The sequence below is a fragment of the Phoxinus phoxinus genome, assembly GCF_949152265.1.
Source record: "Phoxinus phoxinus genome assembly, chromosome: 5".
Lineage (NCBI taxonomy): Eukaryota > Metazoa > Chordata > Actinopteri > Cypriniformes > Leuciscidae > Phoxinus > Phoxinus phoxinus.
Window position 1 is genome coordinate 42,616,064 of NC_136880.1, and position 21,423 is coordinate 42,637,486.

A 21,423-nucleotide genomic window follows, 5' to 3' on the forward strand; every position below is an offset into this window, starting at 1 on the left:
ATTAATATACGAATGAATGAATGAATGAATGAATGAATGAATGAATGAATGAATGAACGAACGATGAATGAACGAACGAACGAACGAACGAATTAATGAATGAATGAATGAATGGATGAATGGATGGATTAATTATAAAAAGTAGGCTAATGCAATAGAAATAATCATGTAAACTCTAAAATGTTTAGGACAAGTCGAAATGTATGTAGTTTATTTTGTATGTATTTATTCTATTATTTGCTTAAATATTATACAAATAACGTCATATTCCCGCAGTTATATGTGCATGTATTTGACTGTTTATTTATTTAAATATTTTTTCATATTAGTCCCATGTAATGTTCATGGATGTGGCATTTATTTATTTATTTAAATATTGTACAACTAGAGTCACATTTAAGCATTTATATATTCATGGATGTGGCATTAATTAATTACTTTATTTATCTACTTAAATATTGTACAACTAGAGTCACATTTAAACATTTATATATTCATGGATGTGGCATTAATTCATACATTTATTTATCTACTTAAATATTGTACAACTAGCGTCCTATTTAAGCATTTATATATATATTCATGGATGTGGCATTAATTAATTAATTTATTTATTTACTTAAATATTGTACAACTAGCGTCCTATTTAAGCATTTATATATATATTCATGGATGTGGCATTAATTAATTAGTTTATTTATTTACTTAAATATTGTACAACTAGCGTCCTATTTAAGCATTTATATATATATTCATGGATGTGGCATTAATTAATTTATTTATTTATCTACTTAAATATTGTACAACTAGCGTCCTATTTAAGCATTTATATATATATTCATGGATGTGGCATTAATTAATTAGTTTATTTATTTACTTAAATATTGTACAACTATTTAAGTATTTATATATTAATGGATGTGGCATTAACTTATTTATTTACTTAAATATTGTACAACTAGAGTCACATTTATATATTCATGGATGTGGCATTAATTCATTTTTTTGTTTATTCATTCATTTATTTATTTATTTACTTAAATATTGTACAACTAGTGTCCTATTTAAACATTTCTATATTAATGGATGTGGCATTTACTTATTTATGTATTTAATTACTTACATATTGTACAACTAGCGTCATATTTAAGCAGTCATATATGGATGTGGCATTTATTTATATATATATATATATATATATATATTAGTGTACAACTATCGTCATACTTAAGCATTTATATATGGATGTGGCATTTATTTATTTGTTTTTTCTTTTAATTTCGGCCATGCCATTATGGATGGTAAATGCTGTATTTCACATTGGATGGATATTGATTGCTTGTGTGTGACACTAGGAGGAGCTGGGCTATAAATTCCAGCGTTGTCTCTGCGTCATGACGCTCAGATGAACGCGTCGTCTGAATATAAGCGCGCGCCGCGCGTGACGCGTCCTTCTCCCCTGCCTGTCCCCACCAGCGGAAGGCAGCGTGCTCTCTGTTCCAATATCAGTGCTGAGTGAATCCAGAACCATCTGTCAAAATGGTGCGTATCATTCACATTTTCTGATTAGATACCGGTGTGCGGGGAGCGGATTCAGATATTAGATTAATCATTTTTGTGTTTAACGGGATTTTCGGTTAGATGTTTAAGGGAAAAGGCCGGCTAGTTGTTTTCCACAAAACAAAATGGCAGCGGATGTTTTGCGGCATGACTCATTTATTAAAACACTGCAAATCATTTGTCGTTGTTTTGTAACGGTGTTATAAGTTTATTACATTCTCAGTGAAGTGACTCAATCCACAGCCGTATTGTTCAATTTTGAGTCGGTTAGTTTGGTTTTCCCGGTTCTGTCAGACCGGGCTAGCCTGTTAGCTCACGATGCCACGTATTGTGAAAAAATAATCGTGTGTTTGAGGAACATCTAATATATATAATTCACTGGTAGCCCTTTTTTTATTTCTGTATCTTCATGATGTATTTCTACTCATGGTTCATATGTTTTTCGCCTGTTTGTGAGGGTCTGTGTGTGATTTTATTCAGTTTGCCGGTTGGGTTATAACGGCAGGTGTCGGGAGTGTTCAGTCTGGCCGCACGCGCACCGGCACTCCGCAGTCACGTGGGACCAGTGCGGTTATCAGCGTGGCCACATCATCACACACACATGGCCGCCTATTGTTTGCGTAACGGCTTCCAGGAGAAAGGGCACAAAGCGATTAATATTTATGGAGGTTTATTTAAGCGGTGCCTTATTCGCCATTGCGTTTAATGTGTAACACAATAGCGGCAAAGTACTGCTAAAAAACCCATTAACGCGTTACTTCCAGTATATTATACTTTTGACAGGCTCTGCTATAAGCGCGTGACACTTGATTTATATTGAACATGACACATCTGATATTTGTGGATAGCATTATGTGTGTGACTATATACATATATATACACACATACAGGGTGCGATTTGTGAAAAAAACTGAGGAGGGGGTGGGGGTTTTGAAACATTTTTATTCATAAAAATAAATCATGAGAACATGAACTTCATCACTGCATTTGGAGGAATTGTAAAATCTATTTTCTTTTTCTTTCTTTTTTTAACTGAAGTAGCCTAACGCAATATTTTTTACTCTAATAGCTTATCTTTCCCCACACATATGAACTGTGATAATGCAATAACGTTAACTTTACATCGTGATGCTGAGCTACAGTGAAATGATAGAAAAGACATTATCTGTGATAGCAATTCGCCTCATTCGCGCAAACTGGAGTAGAATGAGGCTCGCGTCTACCGCGCCGCAGGACCTATAGACGCGCGTTACATTGACTTAACATTGAAATCACTCGCGCCAGACGCTCAAGAGTGAGTGAGTAATCATTTTAAAATAAAATTGACTTTATTCAAACCACGAATGCGTGATAAGTTTTGTGATCCGTCTCGCCACTATGTAGTAGCACTATGATCACTTTGAGGGGAGGAGTAGAGCGTTGGCACTTGCAAGGTCGTGGGTTCGATTCCCAGGGAAAGTGAAAAGATAATGGAATATTATATAGAACTGATTATGGAAACGTGTACCTTAAAATTATTAATTGTATTGGAGCAGAACTTGTAGATGTGCATCATATTGCAAAGCTAAAAAGGCCACTGTTATTTCCCAATTAACGGCTGCATAAACCATAAGACCAGCAATAAATAACCAACAGTAAATAATTATAATATAAATCAATAATGTTAGATAAGTGCTAACCAGAGACACTCATATGCCTTTTTCCTTGCCATTCAAGAGTCTAATGGAGGCAGGCACAAGAGTTTTTAAACCGGTTAAGTCGACATTTGGGCATATATAATATCTCACTGCTCTCTTCCAGGTGAACTTCACAGTCGACCAGATCCGTGCCATCATGGACAAGAAGTCCAACATCCGTAACATGTCCGTGATTGCGCACGTAGACCACGGGAAGTCTACACTGACCGACTCTCTGGTGTCCAAGGCTGGAATTATCGCTTCCGCCCGCGCCGGAGAGACCCGCTTCACTGACACTCGCAAAGATGAGCAGGAGCGCTGCATCACCATCAAGTCCACGTAAGGCACCTGGAAACATCAGGAGATTATAATATTGCAAGCCTGTAAATAAAATGCATAGAAACATTAGCATGCATAACTAAACCTGGGAACATCAGGAGATTTTAATATTGCAAGCCTGTAAATAAAATGCATAGAAACATTAGCATGCATAACTAAACCTGGGAACATCAGGAGATTTTAATATTGCAAGCCTGTAAATAAAATGCAATTAAATTCATATAAACATTAGCATTCATAACTAAACCTGGAAATATCAGGGATTTTTTATATTTGTAGCCTGTAAATAAAATACAGCTAAATGCATAGAAACATTATCATGCATAACTAAACTGGAAATTGTAACATTTCAAGCCTGGATATTAAGTGTATATAAGTATTAGCATGAATAACTAAACCTGGAGACCTCAGGGAATTTTAATATTGCAAGCCTGTAAATAAAATGCAGTTAAATGCATATAGATATCATCATGCATAGCTAAACATAGAAATGTGAGGGAATTTTAATATTGCAAGCCTATAAATTAAATGCATAACATTATCATGCGTTTCTAAACCTGGACATGTCAGGATATTTTAACATTTCAAGCCTGTATATTAAATTAATAGAAACATTATCAAGCATAACAAAACCTGGAAATATCAGGGAACTTTAATATTGCAATGCAATCAAATAAACTATCATCCATGTCATGACCACACATGATATTGTAGGGAGTGGTTGTGATATGCATGAGGGCAAAGTACCTGCCATGTCGGTGCTTTATGGTATTGAGTCCCACTCTGGGATAAAATTAAATATTTGTGCAGTTTCTATGTTGAGAGAACCAACCTTGTGATGACTAGCGTAACCCAAACCAATTATCTGTGACATGCTCACTAGGACAGAAACAAAAGTAAAGCCGAGTGTCTAATACTGATTGAGTTCTCTTCCGTTGTGCCTCTTTAACAGCGCCATCTCCTTGTACTACGAGCTGAACGAGAACGACATGGCCTTCATTAAGCAGTGCAAGGATGGGTTGGGTTTCCTCATCAACCTGATCGACTCTCCCGGCCACGTGGACTTCTCCTCGGAGGTCACGGCCGCTCTGCGTGTCACAGACGGAGCTCTGGTTGTGGTGGATTGCGTCTCTGGTAAATGTTTTACTGTGCGTTATTTAGGTGTAGCACAGAATGAATCACCAAATTCGGTCTTAAAAAGGACTGATTTTATAGAAGGGATCGTACAAGGTTGTTGAAGGACTTGAGTTTGACGTTTTGAAATTTAAGTCCTGGAAAACCCTTGAAAACAGCCATATTTATGAAAAGGTACTTGAAAAGCGCTTGAATTATTGAAAGACAATATATGTGAAATTAGTTGAATTTCAACAATCTTTTCACACAAGATCAACGCTGCAAACCGTCTGATATAAAGCCATTTTGTATGGCTACCGGTGATATTGCTCATAGAAATATCCAAGTATTTGATTCCTATCATTCTTCAGGTCAATCATATACAGGGTCCCCGCGGATCCTTAAAAAGTATTAAAAGGTCTTAAATTCGATATTTAAAATTTAAGGCCTTAAAAAGTCTTAAAAGTCTTATTTTTACTTATGAAAAGTCTTATTTTTACCTATGAAAGGTCTTAAATTTTAGATGACACTTTGACGACGTATCTAAATGCTTTCCAAATGAAAACTATCTAATTAGTGTACGTATTATTTTTATTATTCTATCTTTGTGGATTTGCTTGCATGTTCACGTGACAATTCGCGTCATTTACGGCAGCGTATTAGCCTGCGTCTGTCTCCTGCACGCGAGAGAGGAGAGGATAAGAGAACGAGTAAATGTCAGTTCAATAGTAAGTTCATTCTTTGTGCTTAGGATTGTCTATGAACTATGATGATATTGTAATCATTGTTTTAACTACGTACGAGGCACCGCGAGTGCGAGCTGACATCGCGTTTGTCTCTCATGCTTGCTTTCACTGCGTGATGTGTCAGTGCAGTTATAGGTATGTCCCCAAATGAGTTTTTGTCTTATTATATTTACGGTATATCATATTATGTTGTTATATTAGAATATCACGAGCAAGAGTGCCGTTTTCCTGTGCACAATTGCAAATGTGCTATTTATTTTATACAACAGTTAAATTAACAATAAAGTTAACATTGTGTGTTACTTTTTATATTGTCAATATTGTTTGTTTCCCCCTTTATTTCGCCGACGAGAATTTCATAATGAAACTGTAGTCCAACAGACAGCGATTCTTTTTTTAAAACTGAAATCCGCGTTTTGAACGAATCATTTGATTCAATGAATGAATCAGCCGTTTGAACAAATCGGTTGAATAAAACTCCAACAACTCGCTTATTAAGACAGTGACTTACTGCCACCTATTGGCGAGTTTAGTTGCATATTTAAAGTACCCTTTAATTAAAATGTTAAAATAATAAATAATTTCATATTTAAATCTTGAATAGCTTTATTTATGCAATTGCAAATTAAGTGTAAATATAGTAATGCCAGTTCGGATGCCGCTTCTGTGTCACCTCTGCACTGCAAGGATGGATTTTAATTTAATTATTTAATTTGACAGTGGTACGGTCTTATTCTAATAGAATTTAATTTGAATGTTAGAATTTGACATAAAAGGTGATGCATACCTCTAAATACGTTTAGAAATAATTTCCATATTTAGGTGAAAATGCCCCTGGAAATCAATTTAAGGTGGCAAATATTGCCCCTTAATAAAATATTTTATTTCAGTCACTACTGTGAACTGACCACTGCACAGATAGAATATGTTAAATATGAATATCTTTGTGAGTCTGCTGTCAACAACAAACCTAATGGTACCAGTACAAAATCAGTAAAATATCATCTAATTATTATCAACAAAACTTTGAAAATATCGAGATATATTTTTGTTAATATTGCACACCCCTAATGTACGGTATTAATTTTGATTTCTTCAGGTCTTAAAAAGCCTTAAATTTGACTTTAAAAAATGTGCAGATACCCTGATATATTCATCGGAGAAAAAATCAGTTTGAATGAGGAAAGCAATATCTTTGTCGTAGTATCCTTTTAATGGTTAAAGTTACCACAGTCGTTGCTTTTGTTTCATTAGTTTATTTTTTGGTTAGCCATTTACCTTTTTTAGAATTTGAAAGATAATAAAGATCTTGTTTTGATAACTGCGATCTTTGATAAACAAAAAGTAGTCCTGAAATTTCGTTTTGCAATGTCTGTATGAACCCTGTCATAGGGCCCTAGTTAGGGCTGCGCGTGCACAATATATTGAAATATCACGCATGTATATATCGCAATATGCATATCGCAAGAACTGTGGTTGTTAATAAAAGACAAAGAAAATCACTCGCTGCTCTTGGCTGAATAACTTTTGTAGCTTTAATTAGAATCAGGATATATTTAATTCATACAGTGAAAACTAAGCAGTCTTTTTTTTTTTTCATTTGATTATTCAGTTTCTGTTAAATAACCCTAATGTTGGATAACCTAAACCCCACTGATGTTAAAATAACACTTCTTATGCTACTATTTTACACACATTAAAAGCATTATCGTATGGAATATTGCATTTAATGAGTTATCGCATTTCTTCAATATCGTAAAGCCTTAGTTTGTGGTTCTGTTGATGTCCTGGCTGGTCTATGATGAGAAATCATGCACCACTCTGATGAAGTGATGGATAACCCCTACCACTAATATCTGAGACCTCCACAGACATGAACACAATCACATCTAGTGTTGTCTCGAAGGGAAATTGTTCCTTAGGGTCTCAGGCGTTATGTAATGCATTTCTTCTGCACCTTATTAAAGGGATAGTTCGGCCAAAAATTATATTAAACCCGTTGCCGGAAGCCAGTTATTTTCATTTATAAAGTTTTAAATATGTATATTTTTACGACAAAACCGCACGGATTACCCTCGGAAGGCCTTCGTTTATCCCCCTGGAGCCGGATGGATTACTTTTGTGAAGGATGCATGCACATTTTTGGGACTTGAATGAGTTGGTCCCCATAACTTGACATTATAACCACTGAAAGATCTAAGACATTTTCTAAAATAACTGAAAATGTGTTCATCTGAAAAATGATTGGCATATGCATCTCGAACGGCTTGAGGGTAATTTAAATCATGGGTTTAATATCATTTTTGGCCGAACTATCCCTTTAAGGCTTTCAGTGATGTTTTTTTGCGTCACATAGCAACCTGGTGTTCGTGTTCAGTATGAGTTATGGCTGGAACTGCATAACTATACAGTTAAAGCAATAGGTCACCCAAAAATTTAAACTCTGTCATTGTTTACTCGCCTTTGTCATTTGAAATGACTGTCATAGGGCCCTAGTTATGACCTTCATAAGGTTTAAAATTAGCCGGTTGCTGAATCTACAGGCTGCTAAGTGTGCTTTTTGCTCAGGTGTGTGCGTGCAGACCGAGACGGTGCTGAGACAGGCCATCGCCGAGCGCATTAAGCCCGTGCTGATGATGAACAAGATGGACCGGGCCCTGCTGGAGCTGCAGCTGGAGCCTGAAGAGCTTTACCAAACCTTCCAGCGCATCGTGGAGAACGTAAACGTCATCATCTCCACGTACGGGGAGGACGAGAATGGACCCATGGGTAACATCATGGTGAGAACATGCACTCCTTCACTTAAACCTTTAACATGCTAAAATGGTCAATGAGGAGAAATCATGCACCACTCTGATGAGCTGACGAACACCTACTAACCCAATATCTGAGACCTGCGCTGATTCTTTAGTGATTTTTGGTAACACTTTACAATAAGGTTTCATTAGTTAACATTAATGTATTAACGAACAATGAGCAATACAGTTAATTGTTTGGTCATGTTAGTTCAGATATGACTCAAACACTGAATCAACACGCACCAATGCTAAAAAATTTTAAATTTCATAACAAACAAGGATTCATTACTTCAATGAGCTCATTGTTTCTGCATTAAATGCTTGCATTGTTTAAATTAATACATTTTTAGCTTACTGTGACTTGTATATGTACATTTCTGAAATACTTAGACCGTTACCTGATAACAGACTCTAAATTGTATGCATTTTCTGTAAAGCTGCTTTAAAATGTGTATTGTGAAAAGCGCTTTACAAATAAACATGAAGTGAATTAACAAATGTTAACAAATACTACCTTTCATTTTTAATAATGTATTAGTAAATGTTGAAATTAATATCAACTAAGATGAATTAATGCTGTAAAAGTATTCATTCTTACTAAGGTTAACTAATGAACCTTATTGTAAAGTGTTACCGTGATTTTTTTAATAGCAATAGCAAATGATGTTCGAGCAGGGATGTAGTTCGGTTGATTTCTGATCCATATTCTGCTTTCTCTCAGATTGATCCAGTGATCGGTACCGTGGGTTTTGGCTCCGGTCTGCACGGCTGGGCCTTCACTCTGAAGCAGTTTGCTGAGATGTACGTGTCCAAGTTTGCTGCTAAAGGTGAAGGTCAGCTGAGCCCGGCTGAGCGCTGTAAGAAAGTGGAGGACATGATGAAGAAACTCTGGGGTGACAGGTGAGACTCGCCAGGATAAAATAACCACGAAATAAACCATACATATCATTTTATTCATTCATGCGAGTTGAATAATCATCAAAAGTTCTCTAATGCTCAGCAATGCTGTTAATTTGATTTAAAAAAAAATATTACGAAATTGCAATTTTAAGTTTACTATGTGAATATATAGTAAACTGTAATTTATTCTTGTGATCAAAGCTGAATGTACAGCATCATTACTGCAGTCTTCACTGTCACATGATCCTTCATCAGGTTTGTATATGCTGATTTGCTGCTCAAGAAACATTTTATTATCAATTATGAAAAATTTTCAGTATTGATGAATGGAAAGTTCAAAAGAGCTTTAAAAATATATACATTTTGTAACATTATGCAGTCATTACCCATCATCTGATTAATGCATCTTGCTAAAAAATAAAAAAAACTTGTAGTGAACCCAAATTTTTTTACTGATAAATTACTCGTGCCTATTAAGTTAAGCAAAATGCATGTCACTCATTCTCTGCTGCTCTTCCAGGTACTTTGACCCGGCCAATGGTAAATTCAGCAAGTCCGCCACCAGCCCTGAAGGAAAGAAACTGCCCCGCACCTTCGCCCAGCTCATCCTGGACCCAATCTTCAAGGTATGAATCGGTTTGCCAAACGAACAAGTAGGGTTGGGTACCCAACGGTACCTTTTTTTTCCGGTACTTTAGGAATGTTTACCTCAATAACTGTAAAGAAACGAAGTCATTTGTAGAAGTGTTATAGACATTATGCCAGAGCTGCCTTAGTCGCTGTCTGACAATGTCTGTGATGCTTGAATATTAATAGAAACAACCATTTTAGTAATAAAAATTTTTTTATCTGAAATGTTTTCCACAAATTCGGTTGTGAATTTTCTAGTAATCAAGACATAAAACGTGAATATTAATAGAAACAACCATTTTAGTAATAAAAATAAATAAATATCTGAAATGTTTTTTCCACAAATTCGTTGGTGAATTTTCTAGTAATCAAGACTTGAAACGTTAATTTAATTGATTTTTTTTATTTTTTGTCAAACATGCGGCACAACTAAGCATTATACTGTTAAAATTACAACGTAGAAGAAAAACTGATTTGTTTCTTAAAATATATATATTTTTTTTATTAGTGTTAGTATTTTCAAAGCAAGATATATAAAATCTACCATACAACAGTAATATATTATCACGTTAAACCGAACTTTTATTTTGACGGGTTGTGGTGAAGACCTTTGAGTTTCCATAAGTTAATGATATAACGATAGTTTCTCTTAAATGAAACTTAAATGCTGATGAACTTCAGTGGCTCTGGAAATGCATTCATGTTCTCATAGAGTGAGACTGCAGAGGCTGAAAAACAGAGCGTCAAGCGTGTGTGTGGTAAATTAAACTGCCACTCATTCACACACCATCCAGGATTCGTACTTGAATAGTCTCACGCCCAGATGTGTTCTTAGGTACTGAAATTTGACACAGATTGATTTAATGTGAATTGGTTCTCTGTAGTGCCGATGTAATTCGGTCGGTGCCATTTAAAGTACCGAGTTCGGTACCCTAACCCTACGAACAAGCCTCAAATCTGTTTTCGATACTCTGGTGATCATACCTCACTTCCTCAATGTCCAGGTGTTCGATGCCATCATGAACTTCAAGAAGGACGACACCGCCAAACTGATCGAGAAGCTGGACATCAAGCTGGACGCCGAGGATAAGGAGAAGGAAGGCAAGCCGCTGCTGAAGGCCGTGATGCGCCGCTGGCTGCCCGCAGGAGAAGCTCTGCTTCAGATGATCACCATCCACCTGCCCTCTCCCGTCACGGCCCAGAGGTACCGCTGCGAGCTGCTGTACGAAGGACCTGGAGATGATGAAGCTGCCATGGGTACGACAGTCGTTCATGCGTTTCTCTGCTGTGTGCAGGGCTGGATTTATGCTTATGCATAGCTATTCAAGGCACGTGCCTTTTATTGCACGTCCGGGAGAAATAGAGAGATATGTAATTTTTGGTAACTTTATTTAAAGGTGACAGTTACACGTTACTACATATATTTTTTACAGTAATAATAGGAAATTATGCATTACAATTAACCCTAACCATAAGCCTACAGTTAATACAAAGCAACTACATCACCTTAAAATAGTGTTTTACCGTTAGTGAAATTAAATTACGTTACACTAAGACGATTCATATCTAAATTAACCGTTTAAAATATCGCCACTGTCAGACAAACCTTGTTTGTTTTATTTTCTCCCTCATTAATCATTACTATTGGTCACCCTTTACGTCTGTCATGGGGTTTTGCAAATACAACTAATTAAAAACGTATTCAAAAAAGCTAATGAATAAACCGCATAACGCCATTGGATCCTCAAACTGTCTAACACCTTTTTAACTCAACAACGCCTCTTATCGTGAATGAAGCGGCGCATGCAGTTTGCACCATTGCTGCTTGTTTGCAATGCAATGGTAAATGAAGAACTGGATATTTGTTTTCTCATTACACAATGAGATAAATCTGGCCCCGGCTGTGTTGTATTGAATTATGCCACGGTTTATCTGAATGCTCTATTCTGATTGGATGAAAAATGTGCTTTAAAATGGTTTAATGTAATCACTGTTCTATGTTAGTGACCTGATTTCATCTTAAGCGCACTATTAGTAGAAAGATGCAAGTAGATCACTTCACGCATCTCTCTCGATAATTATTTGAAATGAATGTTATTTATTCAAATAAACATAATCTTACGGACTACTTTATCAGTGTCTGATCTAAAGTGGGGAAAATGCCAAATCTGATGAGTAATATCTAACTCATGCGTAACTGATGAAAATAACCATAAATTTTACCCTTCTGGTCAAATAATGTGCTACAAACATTAATAACATCTTTAACTCGTCAATGCTTGAGAATAACCGTGGTATAAGTGGGAGAATCCAGAGCTAGGTGTGCATTAAACCATTTGAATGCACTTCATGTCGGGTGGTTCTTTGCTTCTACGGTGTGTGCATTAAAATATTTTAATGCACAGTTAGCCTTTGACTATCTCTTACATTTCTGATTTTGTTGTTCTCGTCACAGGTGTTAAGAACTGCGACCCGAAGGCTCCCCTCATGATGTACATCTCAAAAATGGTGCCAACCACCGATAAGGGCCGTTTCTATGCTTTTGGCCGTGTGTTCTCTGGTGTTGTGTCCACTGGGCTGAAAGTGCGAATCATGGGACCAAACTTCACCCCTGGGAAAAAGGAGGATCTTTACCTGAAGCCCATCCAGAGGTTTGTAGCGCCCCAGATGCATTAACACTAGTGATGCACTGAAATAATTGAAAAATTATAATTGCATCCAACATAAGTGTTTACTGTGTATAATAATTGTTTAAATATTGCACACATGCGTGTATATATTTAAGTATATGTATATACTGTATGCATATATTATACACTGTACACGCATGTAAACACACTTTTTATTGGATTAACATGATTAACTCTTAAACCAGGTATATATATAACAAGTGTACCTCCTTTTTGACCCTGAATGTCAATTCCAGGACCATTTTGATGATGGGACGTTACGTTGAGCCCATTGAAGACGTGCCATGCGGTAACATCGTGGGTCTGGTTGGTGTGGACCAGTATTTGGTGAAGACCGGGACCATCTCGACCTACGAGCATGCCCACAACATGCGTGTGATGAAGTTCAGCGTCAGCCCGGTGGTCCGAGTGGCGGTGGAGGCCAAGAACCCGGCTGACCTGCCCAAACTGGTGGAGGGACTCAAGCGTCTGGCCAAGTCCGACCCCATGGTGCAGTGCATCATTGAGGAGTCTGGAGAACACATCATCGCTGGCGCTGGAGAACTTCACCTGGAAATCTGCCTTAAAGATCTGGAGGAGGACCATGCTTGCATTCCACTTAAGGTTTGTGCATGAACAACTGTCTTTAACCCGTGTGCGTCAATTTACAAAGTTACACGGGTCCATAGAGGACAAAAATGTCGGTCAAAACTTAGGGCTGGATATCGATTCAGATGTTCCAATTCGATTTCGATTCGCAAGCTCTGAATTCAATTTCGATTCTAAATTCGATTTTTATTCCCGATTCGACTCAATGAATATAGATTTAATACAAATCCTATATTTATTTTTAAGCGGTGAACATAAGTTTACGAGTGGTTATATAGTGGAGAGAAATAAAGCCACAAACCTGTATATTAAACTTTTTTATATTTTAGGTACTCTTGGGTACATTAAAACCCATTTTCAAATGCATACAATACAGGATTTTGATGCAAGATGAAAAATTTATGCTGAAAATTAGACAAGTCAGAACAGTCGCATGTGTTGATCAATCAGGATCAGGTTATTTTATTAAAACTAACATAAAATCTCACAGCATTATCTGTAGCATGGAGGCTGCAAGCCTATGAACACTGTAGGAAAACTAAAACTGGCTTTTGGGTGATGGGTATAAATAAATATGGATTTTTTTTTTCTCTCCTATTTTTGGCCTTTGAGAATCGATTTTGAATCGACCACATTTTTAAAATCTATTTTTTTTTTTGCCCAGCCATATCAAAACTGTGATAAAAATGTGAAGACACATTCTCATTTTAAAGACCCTTGTTGAAGTAAAGTTTAAAAAGTTAGAGGTTTATGAAAATTATTTATGAAATTTTATATAAAATCTATATCTTATGAAGCATGTTGAACTCTAAAACTGCTAGAATTCAAAGCCATAAATCTTAAGTCGAGTTGATATCTCAAAAAATGAGCTTTCAGTCAGATTTTGTTTGGGTGCAGTACCTGATTTTCCCCATTAGATGCCAGCAAAACTCACTGGGACACAGTGGTTGGATTTGCTGTAGCTTTTCTCTCCAATATTACCAACACACTTTTATTTTATTACACTCATACAAACCACACTACATAGCAACACACCCACACAAAATTATAGCTGCCTAATTCGCTCTATAATATGCAGAAGCAGAAAACGGGAATAAAAACGAGTATTTCCTTTATAGGCCAAACCTGAGAAAATTGCACCATCTGGTAAACAAAAGTGGAGAACTCAAAGGTTAGACACGTTAAAGGTTTTAACGTACCCTAAAACAGTGTTTCAGGAAGAGGGTTTATTTATATACAGTTTATAAAAGTTTTTTGTTTATCTTTAAATCAGGCAAGTGTGTTCTAGCAGACCCCAAACAATTAAATTATGAACTTGTAAATGTGTATAATATGGGCTATTTTAACTATTTTCTTTACTGAAGTAAAAAAATTGTTTTGTAAGATGGACCAAGAAAAACGTGTTAAATTTTTAGTTTGTTGTATCTGTCGTATTACAATCAGATTTAGCAGTAAATTTAAATGCGTTTAACCTGTTGTAACCTTTAACCCGTCAATCTCGTTCTCCAACAGAAATCGGACCCCGTTGTGTCATACAGGGAGACGGTCAGTGCCGAATCAGACCAGATGTGCTTGTCCAAGTCCCCCAACAAACACAACCGTCTCTACATGAAGGCCAGACCGTTCCCCGACGGTCTCGCTGAAGACATCGACAAGGGTGACGTGTCGTCCCGTCAGGAGCTCAAGACCCGCGCCCGTTATCTGGCCGACAAATACGAGTGGGAGGTCACAGAGGCCCGTAAGATCTGGTGCTTCGGACCCGACGGAACCGGACCCAACGTCCTGGTGGACGTGACCAAGGGAGTGCAGTACCTGAACGAGATCAAGGACAGCGTTGTTGCTGGGTTCCAGTGGGCCACTAAAGAGGTGAGAGACGTTCAGAAGGAAATACGGTTTGGTTCGCGTTAATAACGGTTCTGTTGATGTCCTGGCTGGTCTATGATGAGAAATCATGCACCACTCTGATGAAGTGATGGATAACCCCTACCACTAATATCTGAGACCTCCACAGACATGAACACAATCAGATCTACAGTGTTGTCTTGAAGGACAATTGGCCGTTCGCAAAGACCCGACCCCTTCAGTCTCAACTTTCAAATTTGGTCTTTTTTTTTTTTCTTTTTTTTTTTTGGATATTTAAACCATACATACCGTTTTGTGGCTCTTTAATGTGTCGTGACGGATCGCTCGGTTAAACCTGCGATCATCTCTTCCTCCTAGTTAATTTATAGCATCAAATAAACATGAATGAACATAAGGAATGTTTTAACCACAGAAAGACGTCAGTACACTTTGGTTTTTCAAGTTCAAATCCTCGAACGTTAATCTACATTTGTTGGACAAAGCATATGATTGGTCAGATCGCATGTCAATCAAACTCTCTGCGACTGATCAATTGTTCCTGGACATTCATTTGGAATATTTTATTATAATTAGGGGTGTCATGATTAGGGTTGGGTACCGAAACTCGGTTCCGACATAAACGGTAGTAACCAGACCGAATAAGAACGAAAATTTCGGTGCCTGACTTTTTTTAGCGCCCCCTGTAAAACATCTTACGGCACGAATGTTCCATTACATATAAATAAAACATCTTCAGTTAACCAGCAGAGCATTAATTTAATTCGTTTGTTAAATAAGAGACGATCTAGCGCTGATCAAAATCAAAGTGATCAAAGTGCTCATTGAAGCTGCGATCATTGGCGCGAGTGTTTTCTCTTGTGGTCTGTCTTCACTCGGCTTCAATCCGTTGAGGAGACTCTCTATTCGTTCTGGTGAAATCACGAAATATAATGCACACAAACGTGTCCCTGCTTGATATACAACCACTGATGAGCATAATCGGTTTTGATGAGAAAAAAAAAAACTGTACACTGTGGATTAGAACCCCGAACCTCGGACACGCTTGGTGAAAGTTCAAGTTCAGCAGCTGCAGTGTCTCTGTAGCACGCAGTGTGCAATTTATAAGCGAAAATTAGTTGTTACGTGCATATGATACGCAGTTTTCGCGTGCATTTGATACGCACTTCATTGCGTGTAATACACACGCATCCCACACCACTACCAAACCTACCCTAACCAACCCATGCGTATCCTATGCACTTAAACTCATTTTCGCGTATAAATTACACGATAAACACACTGTGCTATAGAGACGCGTTTAGTGTGCTCGGGTTGCGACATCACAGATGATGATAACAGCAGCCGTTCCTATTGGGTAAGTCGAGTAGGCCTATTTTAATGCCAACTGCAAATCTTGCATATCAAGTACGCTAGCAAACACCGTTGCCATTCAACAGCGAGTGTGACAACGTGTGCAAAATGTTTTAACAAAGTTCTAACACTTCTTTATACGAGGCTACTACGGTGTGTGTTAAATATTTCTGCTCAGTGTCAGATATTTCTCTGCTTAAAGTAAAAGTCATAATATGTTAAGACAAAATGTTGATCTTAGACTACTGATGTAAAACATTTTAAAGTTATTTACCGGCGCAATTTTTTATTTAATCAGAAAATCTTTAAATCTTTAAGTTAATATTGTGTCCAGTTTGGCCCTGTAAATAAAAGGGTATTATTATTTTTTTGACAGTGTGTGCGGTTTTGTTTTCTTCAAGAACCGTTTAAGCACCGGAACGGTTTAAAAAATACCGAGTAGGTACTGGTATCGAATAAAACCCAACCGATACCCAACCCTAGTCATGATACATTCGTCACGATTCGATACAAATACTGAACTTACGATATGATAATCACAATATTTTTAGCTTTCAATAACATATTAAGCCTTTGTGTCTCAGAAGATCTGGATTAAAGACCTGATTATTTTACGATGCCTTTGACACTCTTTGGATTTAAGTTTGAGAAATGGACTTTAAATGGAGAGACTAAAACCTCTCAGGTTTAGATTTGATAATAATTAGGGGTGTCACGATACACAAGTCACGATTCGATACAAATCGTGATGCTGAACTTGTATATATTTTAATATATTTATTTTTAGCCAAGATAAGTTATTACTATCAGGACCCACAAATATTCCCCCACTGCATTATATATTATATTCAACCTTATATCTAGTATTTATAAGTATATATGGCCTCTTTCCTCCCTGTCCTTACGTTTTTGCTCCTGATGTTCAGCTTTATTTGCTGAAAAGTTTTGCGAGTGAGAACGCCGCATTGCTCACGGTCTTGTTCCTCTCTCCTCAGGGTGTGCTGTGCGAGGAGAACATGCGTGCCGTCCGCTTCGACATCCACGACGTGACCCTCCACACGGACGCCATCCATCGCGGCGGTGGCCAGATCATCCCCACGGCCCGCAGGGTCCTGTACGCCTGCCAGATCACAGCCGAGCCCAGACTCATGGAGCCCGTCTACCTGGTGGAGATTCAGGTGAGGGGACGCGCCCACGGATAATAAGCTTTATGAAATCCATCTAACGATTCTGTTTATCAGGGTTCCCACAATATATCGAAATATCACAAATGTATATATCGCGATGCTTGCAATAACGCGTCATGAACAAAAGACAGAGAAAATCACTCGCTGCTCTTGGCTGAATAACTTCTGTAGCTTTAATAATAATCAGTATATATTTAATTCATACAGTGAAAACTAAGCAGTGTTTTATTTTTACATTTGATTATTCAGTTTCTGTTGAATAACCCTAATGTAGGATAACCTGAACCCCGTGGTTTACACTGATGTTAAAATAACACTTGTGCGACACACAGCTGTTCACTTTCAGAAAAAGTTTTCTGGTCACAAAAAGAATGTGAAACGCATGTAGATTATGTAATTTAAAATATATTTTAAAGATAATTTAAGTTTCTTTTACACACTTTAAGCATTATCGCATATTGAATATCGCATTTTTTTAAATGTTGTGCTGTTAGGGCTGTCACTTTTTATTCGATATTCGAATATACATTCGAACATGACGTGAAATATCCGTAATCGAACTACAAATAAACTATCCGGTTTTTAATGTGCCATGTAGCGCATTTTTTACAGTATGATTAGACCGTTTTTTATTTTATTTTAAAAAAGCGTGTTATTTTGAAAGCGTGTTACAGGCTGCTATGTTATAGTCAGATATGACGGCGCGCTGCAACACGTATCACCGCATTGATCTATTCATCAAGCGTCAAGCCAAAGTGCAAACTATCGCAAATCAAAGTGAAAGTCAGACACTTTAACACAATAATAATAATCTTCATTAAAAGTAAAGAAACTAAATTATCTTACCAGGGCTGCCGCTCTCTCTTATTGCAGTCTTTGATTTTAAAATGTTAGCTGATGATCAATAAAATGCAGCTCATATCTGTTGCTTTCGGTGACATTAAATCCATTAAATCTGCATCTAGAGCGGGAATTAAAGATTGGATTTATATCTGTTTTGCAAAAACACATTTAGGCCTATGTGACCAGGTGTAAATGGAATCGTTTTGATAAAAAAAGATAGCTATCCGATCTGAGAAAACATAGACTGTAAAAAAATATGGACGTAGTGTCCGTGACGTCACCCGTAGGTTTCTGAAGAGCATTTTTTAAGCCTAAAGTGGGCGGAGCCGGCCATCGCCATCTTGGCCTCACGTCACCGCTTGTCACTCCCAGATAACAGAATATGGGCAAAGAGGCGGAGCTGAGGAGCCTGGCTACCTGAAACCACGCCCACCTAGCGCGACGTTTAGATATATAGCTTTGAATACACAGCTTGGTATTTGATATCCGTTCGAATTTGATTTTTCTCAAAAGTGACAGCCCTATTGTGCAGCCCTACATACTAGCTTGCTTGATTTACGTCTGTTACACTTCGTTAAGTGTTTCCCGCGTATTTGTGTGTTACGTTAAGTGTTTCCTGCGTGAGGTACTTTATTGTACGTTGCCATGATGTCACATGCGCACAAAACTACTACGATGCTACCTCAACATTTGTTGTAGGACACAACAAACCTGTCACCACATTAAGTTCTTGTAATTTGACAATATTGGACCTGGAAAGTCCTTGAATTTGAAGTTAACTGAGGTGTGGGAACCCTGGTTGATGTCCTGGCTGGTCTATGATGAGAAATCATGCACCACTCTGATGAAGTGATGGATAACCCCTACCACTAATATCTGAGACCTCCACAGACATGAACACAATCACATCTATCCAGTTGCTCATTATCATTTAAAGAGACATGCACCGAAACGGGTCGCTTAGACCCTAAACTAAGAATCATACCAACTTGTGGAAAATGGGCATCCGATGACCCCTACCTGTCTACTAATGACTGCAAGTTGACATGTAGTTGCAAAGTTGCGTGTATTCAACGATCCATCAAAATAAAGTGTTGGCAATAATCTTGAACCGATGAGCGCTTCTCACCCGCATCTCTCTCTCTCTCTCAGTGCCCAGAGCAGGTGGTCGGCGGCATCTACGGCGTGTTGAACAGAAAGCGAGGCCACGTGTTCGAGGAGTCTCAGGTCATGGGGACGCCCATGTTCATCGTTAAGGCCTTCCTTCCCGTCAATGAGTCTTTCGGTGAGTAACCGTCCCGCTTTCTTCATTGCATTTCATCAGACAAAAACATCGTATTAGAACAACTGACAACTATTCTACGACTCGTTTAAGTCGCATTTTATCAACGTGACCCTGGATCTCAAACCCAGTCACATGACGCACGGGTATATCTGTGGCAATAGCCAACTATACAGTGTATGGGTCAAAATTATAAATTTTTCTTTTATGCCAAAAATCATGAGGATATTAAGATCATGTTCCATGAAGATATTTAGTAAATGTCCTACCGTAAATATATAAAACATGTATTTTTGTGAGTGAATGCAGCACAATCGTGAACATAAATGCACAACTTTAAAGGAGATTTTCTCAATGTTGAGATTTTTTTGCTCCTCAGATTCCAGATTTTCAATAGTTGTGTCTCGACCAAATATTGTCCTATCCTAACAAACCACACATCAATGGAGAGATTATTTATTCAGCTTTATATGATTTATACATCTCAATTTAAAAAAATGTACCCATGTGACTGGTTTTGTGGTCCAGGGTCACATATGAAAACCTCTGTTTCTTTGCAAATGTGCTAATGCTAATGTTCTGTGTCCGTGTGCAGGTTTCACAGCTGACCTGCGCTCCAACACCGGCGGTCAGGCGTTCCCTCAGTGTGTGTTCGACCACTGGCAGATTCTGCCCGGCGACCCCAAAGACGCCGCATCCAAGCCTTTCCAGATCGTCGCCGACACACGCAAACGCAAGGGCCTGAAGGAGGGCATGCCGGCACTCGACAACTTCCTGGACAAGTTATAAACCGCTGAACGACACGTCTCCCACCGTAGCCCAACATCTGCGCTTTACTCTCCTCTCATTCCCGTTTCATTCCTTCCCTCCTGCACTCGCTTCCTTCCCTCAGAGTACGCGAGAGGGACTGGACTGTACAGGGCACAAACACCACACTTCTCACATGCAAACAGGAAAGTCAAGTGGATTATGTAAATCTAAATAAAGAAAATAAAAATGGAAAATTACTCGAGTGTGTGGCGTTTCATTGCTGGTCTGTTCAGATGTTGATTTCATGTTTTTTCTAGTCGCTGTTTTTAATAGATTTTTATAGAATTGAAATTAGGTTAAATAGAAAAAAGTTTGAGTTTATGAAAATGTACAATGTTAATTTCATTAATATTTTATATAAAATATATATTTTCAAAACCTGGAGGACTCTAAAAATGCAAAAATAAAATAAAATAAATCGAAGCCAAAAATGTTAAAAGTTGTTTTAAAAAACAAAAAGTTGTTTCAAATGTTCGGTTGATATCTCCGAAAATGAGCGTTCAGTGAGATTTAGTTTGGGCGCAGTACCACACTTCTCCACTAGTGGACCTCACTGCCCATATAAGGGCGCCTCCATCTCCATATGTGGTTTGAGTCTGAACCATTATTTTTACAATTTTCATACAATTTATGAACTAGACATCCTATTCAGAAGTAGTGTTGGAAGTTTGGCAGATTTTGAAGTGAATTCAACCTCTAAGAAACCCAGAAGATCACGTATGTGCATTATAGCTCGCTGCCACATCACTAATGCTGAATCTATTATTGTTTTCTTTATATTTAAAACATTTTCAGAGCTTTTCTTCTAAAATAATTGAACGGATGCTATCTTTTGAACTCTTGGCATGAAAACAAACTGAGGTTTCTACCATTCTTTCATGATTTTTCATGTGTTGTGATACGTAATACGTCATGATGTAATACGCTGTGTGCGTGTACCGGATGTAATGTTGTGTGGAGCACGTTGATCCCTAGTAAAGATGTTCTTCCTAAACTCTGATGCTGTCTAGTAATACTTCATGGTGGCAGCGGTAAACAACCGTAATAT

The 21,423-nt window shown here is 37.6% G+C and overlaps 2 protein-coding genes across 2 annotated transcripts in view; one reads left to right on the top strand and one right to left on the bottom strand.

The window, feature by feature from the left end:
- map2k2b (mitogen-activated protein kinase kinase 2b) overlaps positions 1-21,423 on the bottom strand; it is a 529,628-nt gene that overhangs the window by 115,711 nt on the left and 392,494 nt on the right. The gene's annotated exons all lie outside the window — the stretch shown is intronic.
- eef2b (eukaryotic translation elongation factor 2b) lies at positions 1,356-20,578 on the top strand. The gene is made up of 13 exons (XM_079612920.1): positions 1,356-1,542; positions 3,361-3,575; positions 4,528-4,709; positions 8,003-8,214; positions 8,954-9,132; positions 9,653-9,758; positions 10,767-11,019; positions 12,218-12,413; positions 12,689-13,055; positions 14,553-14,906; positions 17,249-17,431; positions 19,436-19,568; positions 20,161-20,578. The coding sequence occupies exons 1-13, from the start codon at positions 1,540-1,542 to the stop codon at positions 20,352-20,354; spliced, it is 2,577 nt and encodes an 858-aa protein (XP_079469046.1). The 5' UTR covers positions 1,356-1,539; the 3' UTR covers positions 20,355-20,578.